Source organism: Pelodiscus sinensis, chromosome 12 (genome assembly GCF_052426305.1).
Source record: "Pelodiscus sinensis isolate ZL-2025 chromosome 12, ASM5242630v1, whole genome shotgun sequence".
Classification (NCBI taxonomy): domain Eukaryota; kingdom Metazoa; phylum Chordata; order Testudines; family Trionychidae; genus Pelodiscus; species Pelodiscus sinensis.
Genome location: NC_143063.1, coordinates 40,075,252 through 40,096,559, shown reverse-complemented (window position 1 = coordinate 40,096,559; position 21,308 = coordinate 40,075,252). Strand labels below are relative to the sequence as shown.

At 42.6% G+C, this 21,308-nt stretch overlaps 1 protein-coding gene across 1 annotated transcript in view; it reads right to left on the bottom strand.

Annotated features, from left to right (window-relative positions):
• The window catches only part of CDYL2 (chromodomain Y like 2), a 107,126-nt gene that overhangs the window by 37,040 nt on the left and 48,778 nt on the right, over window positions 1-21,308 (bottom strand). Inside the window, exon 2 of the mRNA XM_075940014.2 lies at window positions 9,441-10,035. Coding sequence (XP_075796129.1) covers window positions 9,441-10,035 — 595 coding nt within the window. The remainder of the gene's footprint in view (window positions 1-9,440; window positions 10,036-21,308) is intronic.

Below are 21,308 nucleotides of genomic sequence, written 5' to 3'. Positions count from 1 at the left end.
GAATAAGTTGAACAGAATTGGTCCCAGGACTGACCCTTGGTACCACTAGTTACCCCTCTCCAATCTGAAAATTTACCATTTATTCCTACCCTTTGTTTCCAGTCTATTAACCAGTTCTTAATCCATGAAAGGACCTTCCCTCTTATCCCATGGCAATGTAATTTACAACAAGAGCCTTTGGTGCGGGACCTTGTCAAAGGCTTTCTGAAAATCTAAGTATACTATATCTACTGGATCCCCCTTGTCTGCATGTTTGTTAACCCCTTCAAAGAACTCTAAGGGTATGTCTACACTAGCCACCCTAATTTAAACTAGGGTGGCTAATGTAGTCATTCGAACTTGCAAATGAAGGCTGGGATTTAAATATCCCGGACTTTATTTGCATGTTCCCAGGCACCTCCTGCAATGAGGAGTAACGGTAGTTTGAATTAGGAACTTTAATTTGAACTACCTAGCACGTGCCACGTGTAGCCGCGGGCAGGTAGTTTGAATTACTGGGGATTTAAAAATGGCGGCGTCCGGGAACATGCAAATAAAGCCCGGGATATTTAAATCCCAGGCTTCATTTGCAAGTTCGAATGACTACATTAGCCACACTAGTTTGAACTAATAGATTAGTAAGACATGATTTCCCTTTACAGAAACCATGTTGACTTTTGTCCAACAAATTATGTTCTTCTACGTGCCTCACAATTTTATTCTTTACTATTGTTTCAGCTAATTTGCCCGGTACTGAAGTTAGACTTACTGGTCTGTAATTGCCAGGATTGCCTCTAGAGCCCTTTTTAAATATTGGTGTCATGTTAGCTACCTTCCAGTCATTAGGTACGGAAGCTGATTAAAGGATAGGTTAAAACCACAGATAATAGTTCAGCAATTTTCCATTTGAGTTCTTTTAGAACTCTTGGATGAATGTCATCCGGTCCCAGAGATTTGTTGACATTAAGTTTATCTATTTGTTCCAAAACCTCCTCTATTGACACTACAATCCGGGACAGTTCCTCAGATTCATCACCCACAAAGGACGGTGCAGATTCAGGAATCTCCCCAACATCCTCAGCCGTGAAGACTGAAGCAAAGAAATCATTTAGTTTCTCCGCAATGGCTTTATCGTCCTTGATTGCTCCTTTTATCTCTCAATCATCTAGGGGACCCACAAGTTTTTTTTTTTAGCAGGCTTCCTGCTTCTAATGTACTTAAAAACATTTTATTTCTTTTTGAGTTTTTGGCTAGCTGTTCCTCAAAATCTTTTTTGGCTTTTCTTATTACATTTTTACACTTGATTTGACAGTGTTTATGTTCCTTCCTATTTATTGCACTAGGATTGGACTTTCACTTCTTAAAAGATGCCTTTTCATCCCTCACTGCTTCTTTTATATGGTGGTTAAGCCACGGTGACTCTCTTTTAGGTCTCTTGCTATGTTTTTTAATTTGGGATATACATTTAAGTTGGGCCTCTATTATGGTGTCTTTAAAAAGTTTCCATGCAGTTTGCAGGGATTTGGCTCTAGTCACTGTGCCTTTTAATTTCTGTTTAACTAACCTCCTCATTTTTGTGTAATTCCCCTTTTTGAAATTAAATGCCAGGGTGCTGGACTGCTGAGGTGTTCTTCCCACCACAGGAATATTAAATGTTGTTATATTATGGTCGCTATTCCCAAACAGTCCTGTAACGGTTATATCCTGGACCTGATCCTGTGCTCCACTCAGGACTAAATCGAGAATTGCCTCTCCTCTTGTGGGTTCCTGTACCAGCTGCTCCAAGAATCAGTCATTTAAGCCATTGAGAAATTTTATCTCTGCTTCTCTTCCTGAGGTGACATGTATCCAGTCAGTGTGGGGATAATTAAAATCCCCCATTATTATAGAGTTCTTTATCTTGGTAGCCTCTCTAATCTCCTTCAGCATTTCAATGTCAGTATCGCTGTCCTGGTCAGGTGGTCGATAATATATCCCTACTGCTAATTTCTTATTATTGGAGCATGGAATTACTATCCATAGCGATTCTATTGAACATGTTGATTCATTTATATTTTTATTTCAATTGATTCTACGTTATCTTTCACATACAGTGCCACTCCGCCACCCACCCGGCCTGCTCTATTCCTCCGATATATTTTATATCCCGGTATGATTGTGTCCCACAGATTTTCCTCATTCCACCAGGTTTCAGTGATGCCTATTACGTCAATCTCCTCCTTTAATACAAGGTACTCTAGTTCACCAATCTCATTAATCAGACTCCTAGCATTTGTGTAGAAGCACTCTAAAAATTTGCCACTGTTTATTTGTCTGCCCTTCCCTGATGCATTGGATTAATTTATATGCGGTTGTTTGTCTGCTCTGGCCCATGGTTTGTCCTCTCCCCTCCTCTCTTTCTGACTACAGCTTTGAGAATCTCTATCAGCGGATTCTCCTCTAAGAGAAGTCTCCATCCGATTTATGTGCATCTCCGCAGGAATCGGTTTCCCCCCATCTCTTAGTTTAAAAACTGCTCTATGGCCTTTTTAATGTTTAGTGCCAGCAGTCTGGTTCCACCCTGGTTTAGGTGGAGCCCATCCTTCCTGTATAGGCTCCTCCTCTTCCAAATGTGTCCTCAGTTCTTAATAAATCTAAACCCCTCTTTCCTACGTCTCATCCACACATTGAGACTCTGAAGCTCTGCCTGCCTACCTGGCCCTGCGTGTAGAACTGGAAGCATTTCTGAGAATGCCACCATAGAGGTCCTGGATTTCAGTCTCTTTCCTAGCAACCTAAATTTGGCCTCCGTAATTTAATGTTACTGTTTCCTATAAAAGTGAATAAGAGGGGAAAAAGGAAGGAGGAGAATGGGTTGATAAATAAATATTAAAATTAAGAATACCATGATACTATGAAGGTTTTCATAATGGAAAGACAGTGGTTAGTGGCAGATAACAAGTAGGATGTTTTCAGCAGATAAACATGCCGAACTAGAGCAGCACAGGAAGATTATTTCAAGGGAAAAGTTTGTTGCTGTCAAGGAATTTGAAACAATCACTCTGAATTGCAGTATCACAAAAGAAGCAGATAGCAATGAGATAACAGAAGATGAGAGTGCCATCAGAATACTGCTGCAAGCAACAAAGTTTCAATAGATATTCCAGAGTTTACTTAGTATTTGTTTTCCTCATGGCCTGGCCTGTTATTGCTATTCACAATTGCAAAAGATCCAGACATTCAAGGCTAACCACACTCATCTCCTCAGCAATATCAAGCCAATAGCTGCTTCTAGTTTCTGGCCAGATGCAAAGGAAACAGGAGAGTAGCATACATTAACCTACATCATATCCTTACACTTACTGACAGGAAAGAGCTAGAGGATGTGGCTATTTCACAGGAATTACAAAGCTATGTGCTGAAATGTACTAGCAAGTGTATCTGGAAAGTGCAGCCCTCTAATGGACAGAACCACGGCTGCACAGGGCATTTTGATTTATGTTGTCCTCCAATGTTCACCAGGAAAAAAGCTTTTATCCTAATGCAGGCAGAAGTAAGTACTCCTGTAGTCATTTGTTACAGGGTACTCTTCTACTATTCTAGGTAACAGAGCTAATAAAATACAGAAATCTCTTGTGAATGAGGAAAATTAAGAATAAGTAGAGGAATACAAAATGGAGATTTTTTTTTTAAAATAATGGTCAATGTATTAAAAAAGGTGGGATTGAACATTAAAATTTTAAAGATATTAATGTACAGTGTGAGGTACTTGAATCTTTTATCAGCAGCTGCTGATTCCCTTAAAAGCTAATAGATGGTAAGCACTACTTGATCTGGATTTTCAAGGTCAGGATTTTCCCCTTTGACAGAGAAGTCTATGGCAGAGGCGGCATTTCCCCAGGCAATTATCTCCTTAGTAGGGAATGTGCCCACTGTAGGCAAATAGCGAGATCTCTCAATCCTGGAGATCCTGGAAGAAAGCAGATCCATGAGCTGCAGAGGCAAAAGTTGCCTTTGTGGCTATTGCAGCTGCTCTGCTGAGTCTGACATAGTTGTACAGTGGTTCAAACCTCCCAAAATGTGCATGCATGTGCGTGAGTGCACGCACGCAACTCCAACTACACTATGGTTTGCTATCAGTGAGATGTGTAGGTGATAGTCCATCTAAGTGTGTGTACAAAGCAGGGCATGCATTAGTGTAGTCCACTTTAGGAGTCACTGACATGCAGTCCCTAAACATATTGTGATAGAATCAGGCCAGATGGCTACAAGAAAGTAACAGAAAGCAGGTATATTAGACCTAGGTTAACTAAATTCCTGTTTCCTTGGTAACCAAACAAGCTCTACCGCAGGTTAAGACACCTGGAATCAATGTAGAACAGCTGAGACAGGTTTGATTGGGCTAATCAAGGACCAGCTGTAATTGGTTAAAAGCTTCCCCTTTAATCAGTATAGTGATATGCTAGGAGTAGTGGGAGGAGAAGAGCAGGAATTGCAGACACTATGTCAGGTACCAGGTGGTAAAGCTGCAGGTACAGAGGTGAGGCACAGGGTAAGCTCTGCCAGGGGAGCTGCCCCTATGGGCCCTAGAAATCAGAGGGAGATAAACCTCTGCTAGACAAGGAGAGAATGATATAAGAAATCTAGCCTGTTGCCTCCACATCCACAGAGGCCACTAGAGGCTGAGGCGATGGCTACACTGGGAAGGTTTGGTGACAAAAATGTTGACATGCAAAAGTCACCAAAAGTGAAAAACAGTCTAACCAGTTTTTCTTCCTCCTTTTGTTGCCATTTTATGGCCACATTGCTTTGCTCTGTTGACAGAGTGCTAGCAATGGGGGTAAGCACCCCACACTGCCTTCCCACAACACTGCAGAGCTGATACCTGTGCTTCTTGGGGTTCCCTGGTAGCTCTGTGAGCTCTCAGTGCTAAGGAATGTCAAAGCAGCACAGCAGTCTCTCCAGCCCTCCTCCTGTAGCAGCAGTCTGCCTGGCACTGTGTTCCTAGTGCAGGGCAGAACAGAAGCATTCCAATGATTTTGTTTTTTGTTCTCCAAAAGGAACTCAGCTGTCTGATACTTTCCCAGAGCTTTGAAAGGGGAGGGGCGCATGCCTGCAGGACAGCAGAAAATCAAAACACTGAGCATAGCCATCAGGGCAGGCATTATGGGATAATAGTGGAAGCCAGTTCTCTTGACAAAACAAACAGTAGAGTCCACACTGGCCCTTTGTCGACAATAAAGGGAGGGGAAAAGACAAAAGACTCTCACAGGGGTAGAAGTTTTCTGTCACCAAAACTGGGCATTTTTCCTGACAAAAGTCACATTGTAGAGTGAACACACTCACTGTATTGGTGACAAATGTGCCTGTTTAGACAAGGTCTTAGATTCTCTCCCTTCCTTTCCCCTTTGCTATGCCAATGATGAGAGTGGCTAAATCAGACTATGGCTTGCCCTTGAAGTAAAGGGGTTAGTCTGAGAGTTGCAGTGAGCCACGGGGTGAGCAGTCAGACTGGGATTGCCATTTTTTTTTCCCAGACAGGGAGAGATAATACCCCTACCCAGAACCCACTGTATGAAATGAGGAACTTTGTCACAATATTTTAATTTCTACAGCACCATCAGTGTGTGTGGTATTTTATAGACAAAATACAGATTAATTCATTTTAGAGTTACGCATTTTATGGCCCAATTATAATGATCTGGTTAATTCAATTACTGCTTCATTATTGCTAAAGTTTGAAAGGTACTTTTGGTTCAGGATGGTGGGATCAAGGCCTTTCACTGCTAGGTTCTGGGTTGGACTATAGCCAAGACTGGGGTGACTGAAGACTTAACAGCTGTCTTATGTAAAAGGAGTTGGTGATGTCAGTCCAGTACTAAGTGGACATACGCCAAGATCACAACTGGCATCTGAATTAATGCTAATAAGCCTTCCCGTAAGTGTGCAAACTGAGTGGAAAACAGATTTGTCTTGGCTGGAAAGGAATAGCAATGCAGATTTCTTTGATTTACTTGCAGTTTGTCACTCTCCAATTTCTTCCTGGAAGGGAACGTAACTCTTCACAAGCCTATAGCAAACACTTTAAAAGCATAATGTTTAATCTGTCCTGTCCACTCCTCTTTTTCTCTGTTTCTATTCATTCCCCTGTTTTGGTTAACTATGTTGTCCCCTTTCTCTTTTCTCCATTGTGTACGTTGGTCACTGCAACATGACAGTGGATGGAGTCTTGAATTCAAGAGTGCAGATAGACATAGATCTATCTACTCCAGAAGCTCTAAGATCAAGATGAAGAGATCAAAATCCAGCTGCAGTTTGCTGCTGGCTGCAGGAAGACCATCATAGAGTGAAGGGAGCATGATGAGTGAAAAGCACAAGTAGAAGTGAGGGAGTTGGGGAGATACAATGTAAAAATCATTCATTATAAAAATGGTCTGTTATGCCATAAGCCATCTATAAGTGTCAGCACAGCTGGGAGCTCAGGGCAAGGAAGTATGTCGGGGTGGGCGGGGGATGAGGAAGTCCTATCAAGAGTATTATTCAAACAAGAAATGGTACATGTGTTTTTTTCCTTGTGAGGATAAATGAAAGGGTCATTTGCCCCTATAGTTCTCTAGGGTAGGCCTTATTTTATTTCCCCCTTTTAACAAACTGATCTTAAAGCATAAATGGAAGCTATGTGCAAAGCATAAACATAAGCTATGTGCTTTCTGAATCAATACACTGTGTTCTGGAAAATGAATAAAGAGTAATAGGCATAAAAAACCTCGACTCATTAAAACCTGTAAGTACAGAAAAGAAAAATAACTTGAATGTTTTACACACAACACAGGTGAAGCTCAGTTTGCAAACAGACTCCTTGAACCAAACACTGCAATGCATAAAAGCCCAGGCTGCTAGCTTTAAGCATGGTTGCCTCACTGAAGTCACAGGGATTTCTTGTATGCGTAAAGTTAAGCACATGCTTCCGTGTGCTCTCTCTGGACTGGATAGGACATTTGGATGCTAAGGTTGGAACACAGGTACCTTATTTCCAGCTTCAAGCTTCCACTGGCTAACGTGCACACTTGAAAGGGTTCAAGATAAATGGGTGTGTTTGTGAATTTGAAGCATCACAAGTGAGGAGCACCAAGTGCAGGTATGAATTTCTTATAAAATCCCCAAGTACCAGCAATGGATGTACAACGTGGCAACTGCTGGGATAACTATGGGATTAGCAAAGGAATATACTACATACTTTCATGTCACTGAAATACCCAAATGATAATTAAGAAATTAATAACACCTTGATGGCCATAAGGATAACCCAGTCTTCCCCTGTAAAGGAATATTACACTTCTCTAAGGGTATGTCTACATGGCCACTCTAGTTCAAACTAAGGTGGCTAATGTAGGCATTTGAACTTGCAAATGAAGCCCGGGATTTTAAATCCCGGGCTTCATTTGCATGTTCCCGGGCACCGCCATTTTTAAATGCCCCATAGTTCGAATTACCTGCCCACGGCTACACGCGGCAAGGAGGAATAATGGTAGTTCAAACTAGGAGCTTTAATTCGAACTACCTAGCCCGTGCCGTGTGTAGCCGTCGGCAGGTAGTTCGAACTACGGGGCATTTAAAAATGGCGGCTCCTGGGAACATGCAAATGAAGCCTGGGATATTTAAATCCTGGGCTTTGTTTGCAAGTTCGAATGCCTACATTAGCCACCCTAGTTCGAACTAAGGTGGCAGTGAAGACATACCCTAACATACTAGAGTTCTTTGAATGTGTGCCCACAATATAGCGGAAAACTGGATGATATGATATAAGTTATGTAGAATTACAAAAAGCGCTGAAAGTCATTCACAAGAAGTTATTAAGGAAACTGTACTATCATGGACAAAAAATTGGCTAATAAAAATGAAGAGTGGAAAAGAAACCATTTATTCCATGATGGCAAATGACTAACAGTGGGCTTCCCTAAGGACCTGTAGTAGGACTAGTGGTTTTTTTTTTAATATATGTCTAAATGATCTGAAAAGAAAGTGAAGTGACAGAAACATCTGCAGAGAACAAGATTTGGTTAGTGAAGACTAGAGGAGATTGTACGGAGCTAGAGAGAATCCTAACAAACATATGTGAATTGTCAAAATGCTAGCAGATGAAATGCACAATGGAAGGAATTTGAGCTACTCATGACACATTGCTGGATTCTAAATTAACTATAACCACTCAGAAAAAAGACGGCAGGGTCACTGTGAACACCTCAGTGAAAACTGCTGCTTGGTGTGCAGCAGCAGTGAAAAAAGCAAACAATGTTAGGCAGTATAAGGAAAGGGATAGAAAATACTGAGAACAGTATAATGCTATTGTATTTGTCAGCAGTACACTCTCACCTAGAATAGTGTGTTCAGTTCTGTTCACACTGTCTCCAGAAATATACAGCAGAAACAGAAGAGACCAGAGAAAGGCAATGACATTAATTAGAAGCATGGAAAGACTTCCATATGGGGAGAGACTGCAAAGACTGGCACTCCTTGGCTTTGAGGTGATGCCTGGTAAATTGGTTGTTCCTATTTATCTTTTCACAAAATATAGGCAGAAGGGGATGTTCCGTGAAATTGAAAGGGAGAAACTACTAAAAAGGAATACACAATACATAATTAACCCACAGAAAATATATCAGTGAGTTGCTTAGTACAAGTTTTAAAGGATTTGACAGTTCTGTATGCAAGGAGAAACTCCACAATTATTTTGAACAGGATGATTTTTTTTATAAGGGATATGAATTCCATTCTCCAGGGCATAAGCCAACCATTAACTACTGGAATAAGGAATAAATGTCCCCTGGAGGTAGGGTATTATAAATTGTCTACTACAGAGCTTCTAGTACCTTTCAGTGAAGTCTTTGTCTTGCACCTTCCTATGAATCAAGTCACAGTAGGAGACATTGATTTCTGGGCTAATTTGGAATGACAATTTTGAATAATTACCTCACAAAGATTACTATTACTTGTGGCAGTAATAAGTTCCTTAAAATAATCCAGGCATATTTATCACAAAATTTAGGCAACAAATTTAATACTAAGATAGTTTCCAAGATTCTGCCTTTGGTGGGCCAGTACTTGTGGAACTGAAAAGTGATCAGTGAGTTGGTAAGAGGTATAACCAAAATGTTAGGGTTGTACATACCTCAACTGTCGTCCCTACACCATTCCTCGGCATCCCTCCCCCACAAACACCTGTAAATAAAACACACCAGAAAGGTGTGTGACAAAGTCCACATTGCCTCTCGTGACTCAGTGGGAAAAGGGAGGGAGGTGAAGAAGTGGATCGATGGAAAATTATACAAATTGTGTGGAAAGAGTCTGGACCTTTTTCATGTGATTATTATTCATGCGGCCTGATAATAATGAATGGGGCACTGTTCAATGAATGGGGCACTATTATCAATTGCCACAATGAAAACCCAACAGAAAGAACTGTTGCTGTTTAAATCACATACCGATTCCATTCACAACAGGCACATCATTATTAACTTCCAACATGCTGGGCAAATCATGTTCTCCTTCGTGGCCATTTAAATCCAAGTTTTGCTGTTGGGAGCCATTCCCAAAATGTCTAGAATCTTTCTCATGACCTGCATCTCCATTCTGTAGGCCGTTGTGCGGCTTTTTCAAGGGCATGATCTGTAAACCACTGGGAGTAGTTCGGTAAGTCACAGTTTTAGCGGCTCTGTCGCCAGTGGGTGCCGGCTTTGCTGTGTACCCTCTTTTCTGTTTTTGAAGAGAAGGGTTAATTCGCTTTCTTTTATGTGTTGACCCTTTGGCCTTCCCAGATTCAGAAGGTCTGTGTGGTATTTTCTCAACAGAGGACCCTCGGCTTTCTCGTAAAAATTTTGGCGCACTGGTCTGTTTCCCATGTTTTGTTCGCTTTTCTCTAGTGACATGTAGTCCATTGAACTCATCAATAAATTCCTCACAATGCAACAGGTGATGCTCAGGTTCCCAGGTGTCCTCATTGCTTCCATAGCCTTTCCATCTGATAAGATATTCCCATTTGCCCTTTTTGTTCTTCCTTTTGTCAACAATCCTCTCCACCTAATAGAAAAAGAGGAGATACCATTAGCTGTTAGAAAGAGAAACAATCCAGTCAAAAACATTTAAGGGCCTGATTCTCAGTTACACCAAAAGGCCCCTTTGTATTGCCACAGGCTGTGTACCAGAATCAGGTTCCTAATGTGAATATAAGGTGGTATTGCATTCTGGCCCTGAACACTATGTACTGTCTAAGCAGGCTAACCAAAAAATGTTATAAACTGATCAAATATATTCTCATTTTTTAGAAACCTTTCCCCATATCTCCCCATACTTGTAGTCCCATCAGATCCTCAATAGGTCCTGGCAGACTACTGATGTGGTTCCTACCTGGTTCCTGCATATTGGTATTTCATTTATGTATTACAATTAAATGTTCCCATATGTCAAAGAATGCTCACAAGCAGACCTGGCTGTATATACAGAGGGACATAACTGGTTCATTTGGTATGTTAACAGCAATCCAGTTTGCAGACACTCACCTGTTTTTCCTTGGGAAGGAATCTTAACTGCAGAAATATACAACTGTGTTTTCTGAGTATGGATAACTCTGGAAAAATATAATGAGTAGTCCTGTGCCACCTTAGAGAGTAACAAATATATATACAGCCTAATGTTACAGTCTAACATGGCTGCCCCTCTGAGACTCTGGGAAAATATGAGGCTTAAGATCAGTAAAGACTATATGTTACTATTGAAACTGCATTTCCAAAATGAGACCATATTGTCATATTCCTCTGCTGTCTCCCATTGAAAAAAAGGGAAAATACAATTTCCTGCACTCTTTGCACATTGGACACTCTATTCTGTGTTTGTATACTCAAATAGTGTCAGTTCTATTATTACCTGAACTATAGGAACCCCTGATACTTCATCTATGAAACTGTCTTGCAAAAAAATTGTGCTAAATTATGTGGTCATCCTATATACTGAGGGATACATTTTCAACACTGTGTTTACAGTCAGAATTGCCAAACTCTTCCAAACTCAGATTTCTCTCTGGCAGCAGTGTTTGCACTGAAAATTGAGCACATGCCCAAGTGCATGTGAACTTAGGGCATTGATTTTTTTTAAAATCTGGCTTCTGATGACTGATACTAAACTGAACTAATTGATTTGCATCTGACACCAAACTTAATTCAAGCCTCCAGATGTATAAAGTGAAAGTTAACAGCACTGGTATGGATAAAAAACGAATTGGGTAATTAATGCAACAAGCTGTATTGTTCCTCTGCAATTAAAAGTCAGTGTGTTCACATGCACTGTGCTACTTTTGTTAACTTATTTTCACTTTCCCCCACCAAAAAGTAAATACCTGCTCAATAGTTATCTCCTATTCTTTGTGGACATATCTACTATTAGCTCCTTAACTATTTTTTACAATACAAAAATGTCCAACTGAATTAATTTTGCAATGCATATACTGATTGTTTGCACAATTACATTACATCTGGGCAGGAACTGTGTCTTCATTTATGTTTATGTCACACTGAGCACACTGATGGCTGTTAAGGAATAATAAAATATTATTATCTACCTGCTACTTCTACTTGCGTCCTTCAACGATGCTCCAGTTTAATATATTAGGGTATGTCTACACTACCCCCCTAGTTCGAACTAGGGGGGGTAATGTAGTCATACGGAGTTGCAAATGAAGCCCGGGATTTGAATTTCCCAGGCTTCATTTGCATAAAGCCGGCTAGGTCGGACCCCGTGCCGCGCGGCTACACGCGGCACGGACTAGCTAGTTCGGATTAGGCTTCCTATCCGAACTAGCTGTACACCTCGTTCCACGAGGGACCAACCCGGCAGGATCCCAGCTGCTCTGCCCCAGGGGTTCCCAAGTCAGCTGTTGATGAAACAGGTCAGCGGCTGATTCCAGGAAGCCCCGGGCAGAGCAGCTCTGATACAGTAAATACAGTAAACTTCCGATAATCCGCTGATCTGTTTCAGCAGCGGCTTAATCGGGGACCCCTGGGGCAGAGCACCTGGGGTCCTGCCGGGTTGGTCCCGCAGTGCCGTCCTTTGGCGCTGCAGGACCAACCCGGCAGCACTCCAGCTGCTCTGCCCCAGGCGTCCCCAAGAGCAGCTGGGGTGCTGCCGGGTTGGTCCCGCAGCCCTGAGGGGCAGCGCTACGGGACCAACCGGGCAGTACCCCAGCTGCTCTGTCCCAGGCGTCCCCGATTCAGCTGCTGCTGAAACTGACCAGCAGCGGCTGAATCAGGGATGCCTGGGGCAGAGCTGGACTATCGTAAGGGGGGGCTATGAGGGGTCTGGGGTGGCTATGAGGGGTCTGGGGTGGCATCCCCTCCCACCCCACTCCAGACCCCTCATAGCCCCCCCTTCTGATAGTCCGGCATATCTGATAATCTGGCACCCGCTGGGTCCTAAAGGTGCCGGATTATCGGAAGTTTACTGTATTTACACATTTTAATAATAATAGGTAACTATGGGAAAGAGAATACAGATTAAGTGCAGGACTATCTAAGAAATCTGAGTCTGAATTTTATAGATCTAAAGCAAAATTAAATACACATTTATTTAGTGTAGCATCAATAGAATACTGAAGAAAAGAGATCCATTTGGAAAATAGAAAATAATTCATTAGAGTTGTTAAAAAGATCACAACCACAGCATCAGTGGCTAAGTTCTGTTTCTTAAAATGTACAAAGCAAGTGTCCAATGTGTTTCCAGATTACATATGGTAATCTGGAAAATCTTTTGCAGATTACATTTGGCCTGCCGTGAGCGCAGGGGACTGGACTTGACCTCTTGAGATCCCTTCCAATTCTAGTGTTCTATGATTCTATATGAAACCAGTCCCACATGCTTATATCCATTCCCAAATCAAAATTATGTTGAAATGTAGTAAAGGTCAAAAGTACATATTAATACTTTGTTAAAATATATTACATGTTTATTGTAGGTTTCCCCAAACTAAGAAGTATAAACCTTTGCAATTCAGATGTAAGGTTAAACTTGAAGTTGGAAGTGGGGTGGGAATGTAAACATTTTGTTATGGAAATGCAGTGTTAGGATACACAAATAATCTTCACTCTGCATTACATCGGTTCCTGGAAAAATCATGGAAGGGATCCTTAAGGAATCCATATTGAGGCACTTGGATGAGAGGAAAGTGATAGGAATAGTCAGCATGGATTCAAAAAGGGCAAGTCATGCCTGACCAATCTGATTAGCTTCTATGATGAGGTAACTGGCTCGGTGGACATGGGGGCTATGTCTAGACTGCAAGCCTCTTTCGAAAGAGGCTCTTTCGAAAGATACTTTCGAAAAAAAATCTTTCGGAATAGAGCGTCTAGACTGCACGTTGAACTTTCGAAAAAGCGGCTTGCTTTTTCGAAAGAAAGCATCCAGTGAGTCTGGATGCTCTCTTTCGAAGAAGCCCTATTTACATTGAAGAACGCCTTCTTTCGAAAGAGGAACTTTCGAAAGAAGGCGTTCTTCCTCGTGAAATGAGGTTTACCGCCATCGAAAGAAAAGCCGCGTTCTTTCGATTTAATTTCAAAAGAACGCGGCTTGAGTCTGGACGCAGGGGAAGTTTTTTCGAAAACCCCTGAGTCTGGACACAGCCGGGGAAGTCAGTGGATGTTATATACCTTGACTTTAGCAAGGCTTTTGATATGGTCTCCCACAATATTCTTGCCAGAAAGTTAAGGGATTGTGGATTGGATAAATGGACGGTAAGATGGATAGAAAGATGGCTAGAAGGCTGGGCCCAGCAGGTAGTGATCAACGGCTCGATGTCAGGATGGCGGTCGGTTTCTAGCGGAGTGCCCCAAGGTTTGGTTCTAGGACCAGTTTTGTTCAATATCTTTATTAATTATTTGGATGACGGGATGGATTGCACCCTCAGCAAGTTTGCGGATGACACTAAGTTGGGGGGGGGGAGGCAGATACGTTTAAGGGCAGAGATAGGGTACAGAATGACTTAGACAAATTGGAGGATTGGGCCACAAGAAATCTGATGAGGTTCAGCAGAGTACTGCACTTGGGATGGAAGAATCCCAAGCATAGTTACAAGCGGGGGACCAACCGGTTAAGTAGTAGTTCTGCAGAAAAGGACCTGGCAGTTACGGTGGATGAAAAGCTAGATATGAGTCAACAGTGTGCCCTTGTAGCCAAGAAGGCTAATGGCATATTAGGTTGCATTAAGAGGAGCATTGCCAGCAGATCCAGAGATGTCATCCTTCCCCTTTATTTGGCTTTGGTGAGGCCGCATCTGGAGTATTGTGTCCAGTTCTGGGCCCCCCACTACAAAAAGGATGTGGACGCATTGAAGAGGGTCCAGCGGAGGGCAACCAAAATGATTAGGGGGCTGGAGCATATGACTTATGAGGAGAGGCTGAGGGAGTTGGGTCTGTTTAGTCTGCAGAAGCGAAGAGTGAGGGGGGTTTGATAGCAGCCTTCAACTTCCTGAAGGGAGCTTCCAAAGAGGATGGAGAGAGGCTGTTCTCAGTAGTGACAGATGGCAGAACAAGGAGCAATGGTCTCCAGTTGTGGTGGGAGAGGTCCAGGTTGGATATTAGGAAAAACTATTTCACTAGGAGGGTGGTGAAGCACTGGAATGGGTTACCTACGGAAGTAGTGGAGTCTCCATCCCTAGAGGTGTTTAAGTCTCGGCTTGACAAAGCCCTGGCCGGGTTGATTTAGTTGGAATTGGTCCTGCCTAGAGCAGGGGGCTGGACTTGATGACTTTCTGAGGTCTCTTCCAGTTCTATGATTCTACATCAAGCAATAAGCATATCGTTAGGATTAACATAGTTTATTATTTGAGGTCTAGATCAGTTTAAATTGTTTTTTAAAAGTCACACTAGATTCTTTTTCCTCCCTCCACATGATGTCAGAGTACTAGCAAAAACATGGTCTGCTATGCCACCTGTCAGTTGCCAGTATCCCTACCTCACTGGCTTCTGGCCAGTGAATGGTAGAGGCAGATGACTTCAGCCTGGCCATGGAGTGGGACAGTAGATCTATAGTCATCCTGTTGGACCTCTCAAAAGTCATCTAGTAGTATAGATCACCACACAGTACAGTCCCGCCTCCAAAAGGTAGTAGAATTGTAGGAGGCACCTCATGATAGCTTGAGGGTAAAAGAGTTGAGATGGGAAACTGTTCTTCCATCTCCACTGTACCCTCCTGTGGACTTCATCCCAGCTCATTCCAATCTTCCGTCTTACTAAATATCTACAGAAAGCCACTGGAAATAGGTGAAGCAACATCTTTACACTGAATATAATAGTATCATCTCCCAGCTAGGGATAGTAATAGAGATGTAGTCGTGTTAGTCTAGTCTAGCTGAAACAAAAAACAGGACTATGTAGCACTTTAAAGACTAACAGGATGGTTTATTAGGTGATGAGCTTTCGTGGGCCAGACCCACTTCCTCAGATCAAATTGTGGAAGAAAATAGGCATGACCAAATTGTGGAAGAAAATGTGGAAGAATATATGGTATATGGTCATGCCTATTTTCTTCCACAGTTTGATCTGAGAAAGTGGATCTGGCCCACGAAAGCTCATCACCTAATAAACCATCTTATTAGTCTTTAAAGTGCTACATAGTCATGTTTTTTGTCCCAGCTAGGGATGTAAGTGACTAGTAGACTATCGATAAGCATAAGCTTATCAAATAGTTAACTAGTGATGTATCTAGTCGCTTCCCCGCCCCTTGCTGCCTCTAGGGGGAGAGCAGGAGCCAGTGCTGGGGAGAGCTGGCTTAAAAACCAGTTTGCCCCAGCACCGTCTCCACAGGGGACAGGGGAGGTAGAGGCACAGCAGCAAACGGTGCAAGTGAGGACTGAAGCAGCTCCTGCCGCTTCTGCTGCGATTCTGCTTTTGAAATACACGAGAGGTCCACTGGGGCTCTTGTACATTTCAAAGGCTCAGGCGCCACAGCGAGCATGGGGTCAGTCTCCTGCTGGACCCACGCTCCCTGCAGGGCTTCTGCTTTTGAATTGTAGCAAGAGCCCAGCAGGTCTCTTGCTACAGTTCAAAGGGGGAGGTACCCTTATAGACTAATTGAATATTTCATGGAAATCCCATCGACTATTCAATTACAGGCAGTCCCCGGGTTACGTACAAGATAGGGACTGTAGGTTTGTTCTTAAGTTGAATCTGTATGTAAGTCGGAACTGGCGTCAGCCGCTGCTGAAACTGATCAGTTTCAACTGCGGCTGAATCTGGATGCCAGTTCTGACTTACATACAGATTCAACTTAAGAAACCCAGGCGTCCCCAAGTCAGGTGCTGCTGAAACTGATCAGCGGCTGATTCCAGGAAGCCTGGGGCAGAGCAGGGGGACAGGAGCAAAGCTCGGGGGGAGTCCCGCTGCCTGGGCGGCTTTGCTCCGGGGCAAACAAGCAAAGCTGCCCAGGCAGCGGGACTCCCCCCGCCTGGGCGGCTTTGCTCGGGTGTCCCTGGTCTGCTGGGGGGGTACAGCGGCTTTGCTGGACCCCCCCCAACAGACCAGGGGGACAGGAGCAAAGCCGCCAAGGCGGGGGGAGTCCCGCTGCCTGGGCAGCTTTGCTCCAGGGCAAACGAGCAAAGCCGCCCAGGCAGCGGGACTCCCCCCGCCTGGGCGGCTTTGCTCGGGTGTCCCTGGTCTGCTGGGGGGGGGGGGAGGGAGTCCAGCGGTTTTGCTGGACCCCCCCAGCAGACCAGGGAGACCGGGAGAAGCTTTTCTCGCCCCGGAGGACATGGGTGGCGATCCACCGCCCGTGAGCTCCGGGGCGAGAAAAGCCCCGTTCGTAAGTTCGGATCCGACGTAACTGCGGATCCAACGTAAGTCGGGGACTGCCTGTAGTTAATTAATTTAAATTTAACATCCCTACTCCCAGCTTTCTCAAGTACAATGATGAAGAGCAGCTGGACCTAGGCAAGGTGGAGGTGATTTTTGGGGAGAGAAAAAGGACTTAGAAGAACTAGCCTCTTCTATAAAGTCTAATCTTAAGGATATCTGCCCTCATATTATTAAACTGCTTTGCAGCCTTGTGATCCTGTTGAATTTAATGTTGCCTGATATCCACATGACACTAGCTGCAAACCCCTCTCCCAAAACCCAACAAAACCCACCACCCCAAAAATCCTACCCATTTCTCTTGTGGTGTAGAAAATGTAATATTACATTATGGAATGCAGTCCATGGTCATCTACATGTTCATGACTTTGATTATTGCAACACACTATATCAAGGAAAGAAGCCAGGTGTTCTGAAAAAGCTTCAAACTCTACAAAATTAAGAAGTCCTCTTGGTAAATAACAGGTTGCTGTGGTTACATCACATCATACAGGTAACCTTCAACTGGACTTTGTACACAATGGGAAGATTTCTGTCTCGATATACAAAGTATTTATTGAGGTAACTTCTACTGCTCTGGGAAATCACCTCTTTCTTTGCTATCATGACCAACACAGCAGCTATGTTTCACCAGAAAAATGGAACCATTAACCAGTGGGGAAGATTATTGATTATAAAAGACAGATTAACAGGATTTGAATGTAACTGTGGAACTCACTCTCATAGAAGACAGATGACACAGGATCTCAAAATTTTCACAATTATATACAAATATCTTTTCACCCTAGCTTTCCCATAATAAACTCACAAATTTTCTAACCACTCAAGTGTAATTCTATATCTCAGAAGGAAAGAGGTCATTTAGTTACTACTTTTTAACATGTGGTAAGCATTCAAATACGTTAGTGATGGAGCACTGTAAATGTCTACATAGATAAGAAAGGAAAACAGGAGGATTCTATTCCTAAGAAATAGCACACCAGCATGGAGAATATGGGAACTGATCCACAAAACCCATAATTGCTTACAATATAGGAGCAGAGACACAGAGAGTACATCTACACTAGCCCCCTAGATCGATTTAGGGAGGTTAATGAAGGCGACCGGAATTGAAAATCAAGCCCGGGATTCAAATATCCTGCGCTTGATTTGCATGTTCTCGGGCGGTCGCCATATTAGAAATTGACTAGCCCGAAGTAACTGCCTGCGTCTACATGTGGCAGTGAAACGGGATTCCGGAATAAAGCCCTAAATCGAATTGGGGTATTCCTCATGGAATGATGTTTACCACCTAATTCAATTTAGGGATTTTATTCTGGCATCCCGTTTCACTGCTGCATGTAGACGTGGGCAGTTACTTCGGGCTAGTCAATTTCTAAAATGGCGACCTCCGGGAACATGCAAATCAAGCGCGAGATATTTAAATCCTGGGCTTGATTTGCAATTCCGGTCACCCTCATTAGCCTCCCTAGATCGATCTAGGGGGCTAATGTAGATGTACCCAGACAGACAAGAGTATCACAAAAATATATGTGCCACAAGAGAGAACAAAAATACCAAAATGATGCACGTGATTAGAAACTTGCCTACCTCTCAGTGCTGTCCCTTTGTGCACTGTTCAACATAGCTACAGCATCAAGCCCAATTACTGGGCCTTTCAACGTGGCCCCCTTTTTCCTGTCCTGCATTTATGCTAACCATTTTTGGAGTGCTGCTGTGCCCTTTAAATGTATTCAACAGAAGCACAGCAGTGCTTCAGTTTAGATATGAATTTCATATTTGCTCCTCATCATCACATGTTTCAGCGAGGTAGTTGTGTGTATTTCAGCAAAACTAATGAAGAATCCTGTGGCACTTAAAGACTAACAAATTTGCTTTTGTGGGCTGGAATCCACTTCATCAGATGCAACATGCATCATCACATGGTACAACTTCCACCTTTCCCTTCAACATGCAGTGAACATCAACAGCAGGATTGGGCATATTTATTTTCAAAATGACTGGTTTTAATTTCTATGTCAGCTGAAAAATGCTCCATAATAATCTTGCTTTTGCTATAAGCTTCCAGAAATTCACAGGATTTTTTTCTAAAGAAATAGATTTGACAACTTGTGATTAATGGAAATGATATTTTAGTTCTTTTCCTAGAATACACAATTTCTGTTCAAATAGCTTGTTCAGGAAAGATTTGTTTCTTCCACTTATTTTCCATATTTCCCATCAGCTCACTCTTTAATGAACAATGAATAATATCTGCAAGAAGCAGTCTTGGCAGTCTTGTATTTGGTCCCCTTGAATGTATTATATTTGGTGTGGGGAAACTCGATATTTAATCTAATAAAATGACATTGCCCAATTACAATACAGTCCTAGCTTTTATAAGCATAGCATATTAGAAGTTCATAGTTGAGAGTGTCAGAATGTTACATGTTTCATTACTTCCTTTGACTATACTATAAGCATACAAGCTAATTCTGGGAGAACCAAAAGGCTACTAAATGGAGAATGAAATGGAGAGAAGAAATGGAATGAAAGCATGACGTCTGTGGAAATGCATTTCTAATGCTACCTTTCTACTTTTAAGTGGGACTCACCTTTCCAACAGGATATTGTTGGAAGATTACATATCTAAATCTCAATTTCCAGACTGGGCTGAATAAATCACCTCATTTTTGACCACATATATATGTACGTGCATACATGCTGTAAACAGTAATCTGTGACACCAAAACAGCCTCTGTCAATGTGCAACAATATGCAATGTGGAGGAATAGACTGACCTCCTGGCATGGACTGGGAGAACTGCCTTTCATTACTTGGGTACCGCTAGACTGTGGGGTTTTTTTGGGATACTGGAGATATCCTGAAAAAACTCCACTGCGTCCAAGGAACGAGTTTGTGCTTCCGCTTTTATTTTGTGGAAGAGCAAACACGCTCTGTCGGAAGTCCTTGTATTTCTCATCCTATGAGGAAGACGGGGGCTTTCGAAAGAGGGGTTTTTCCCGACATTTGGCCCAGTCTAGACGGGCCAAATGTCAGAAAAGCCTCTTCCAACACAGAATCAGAAAAAGATACGCAAAATATGGAGCATCAGAGGTGTAGCCGTGTTAGTCTGAATCTGCAAAAGCAGCGAGGAGTCCTGTGGCACCTTATAGACACTAACTGAAGTGTAGGAGCATAAGCTTTCATGGGCAAAGACCCACTTCATCTGACATGCATCTCACGAAGTGAGTCTTTGCCCATGAAAGCTTATGCTCCTACACTTCAGTTAGTCTATAAAGTGCCACAGGACTCCTCACCGCAAAATGCGGAGCGCATTTTGTGTACCTTTTACTGACACAATCTTGTAGTCTAGCCATACCCAGTGAGTTATAATATGTATATTACTTTGTGTGTGTCCGTCATTTTGAGTTTTTGTCCCACATTGCATCCCAGTATGTTATAAGAGATGGAGAGGGCTTGTGAAGGAAGTGCTAAAGTAAGGAAACAGACAGACTACCTATGTCAATTTGTCTTTTAAAAATTCATTATTGGACTAACTTCCTGCTTTTTCACTCAGTCACAGAGGCTTTGTCTACACTATGGCTTTTGCCAGAAGAGGTAATGCAAACGAAGCGTGGATTAGCATTTTGTCACACTTCATTTGCATAATCTATTCCGAGCTGTTTTTGCGCAAAAACCCCTTGCACAAAAACAGCTCGGAATAGGTTATCCAAATGAAGTGAGACAAAATGCTTATCAGCACTTCATTTGCATTGCCTCTCCGGCAAAACCTATAGTGTAGTCAAAGCAAGACAGTCCACTTTTGTTCAGAAAGGGGTGGAAAAATTGGCGAAGGTCCAGAGAAGAGCAACAAAAATGATTAAAGGCCTAGAAAACATGACCTATGAAAGAAGATGGAAAGAATTTGGCTTGTTTAGTTTAGAAAAGAGAAGACTGAGAGGGGACCTGATAGCAGTTTTCATGTAACTAAAAGGAAGTTACAAGGAGGAGGGAGAAAAATGTTCTTGGCCTCTGAGGATAGGACAAGAAGCAATGGGCTTAAATTGCAGCAAGGGAGGTGTAGGTTGGACATTAGGAAAAACTTCCTGTCTGGGTGGTTAAACACTGGAATAAATTGCCTAGGGAGGTTGTGGAATCTCCATCACTGGAGATATTTAAGAACAGTTTGGACAGACATCTATCAGGGATGATCTTAGATGGTGCTTGGTCCTGCTGTGAAGGCAGGGGCAGGACTTGATGATCTCTTGAGGTCCCTTCCAGTTCTAGTATTCTATGATTCTATGATAATCTTAGGTTTCTTATCCTCCGGAATCTCTCCTGAAGCGAGTAAACTGTTAAAAATGCCCATTAAATGTTCACTGGTTTATCTGTTCTTTGCCTGCCACAAAAGCTACAAAGAATTCTCAAAATATAAAAGTGAAACAATGAAATTTGCCTGAGAGGAGAGTCGATGTGAGC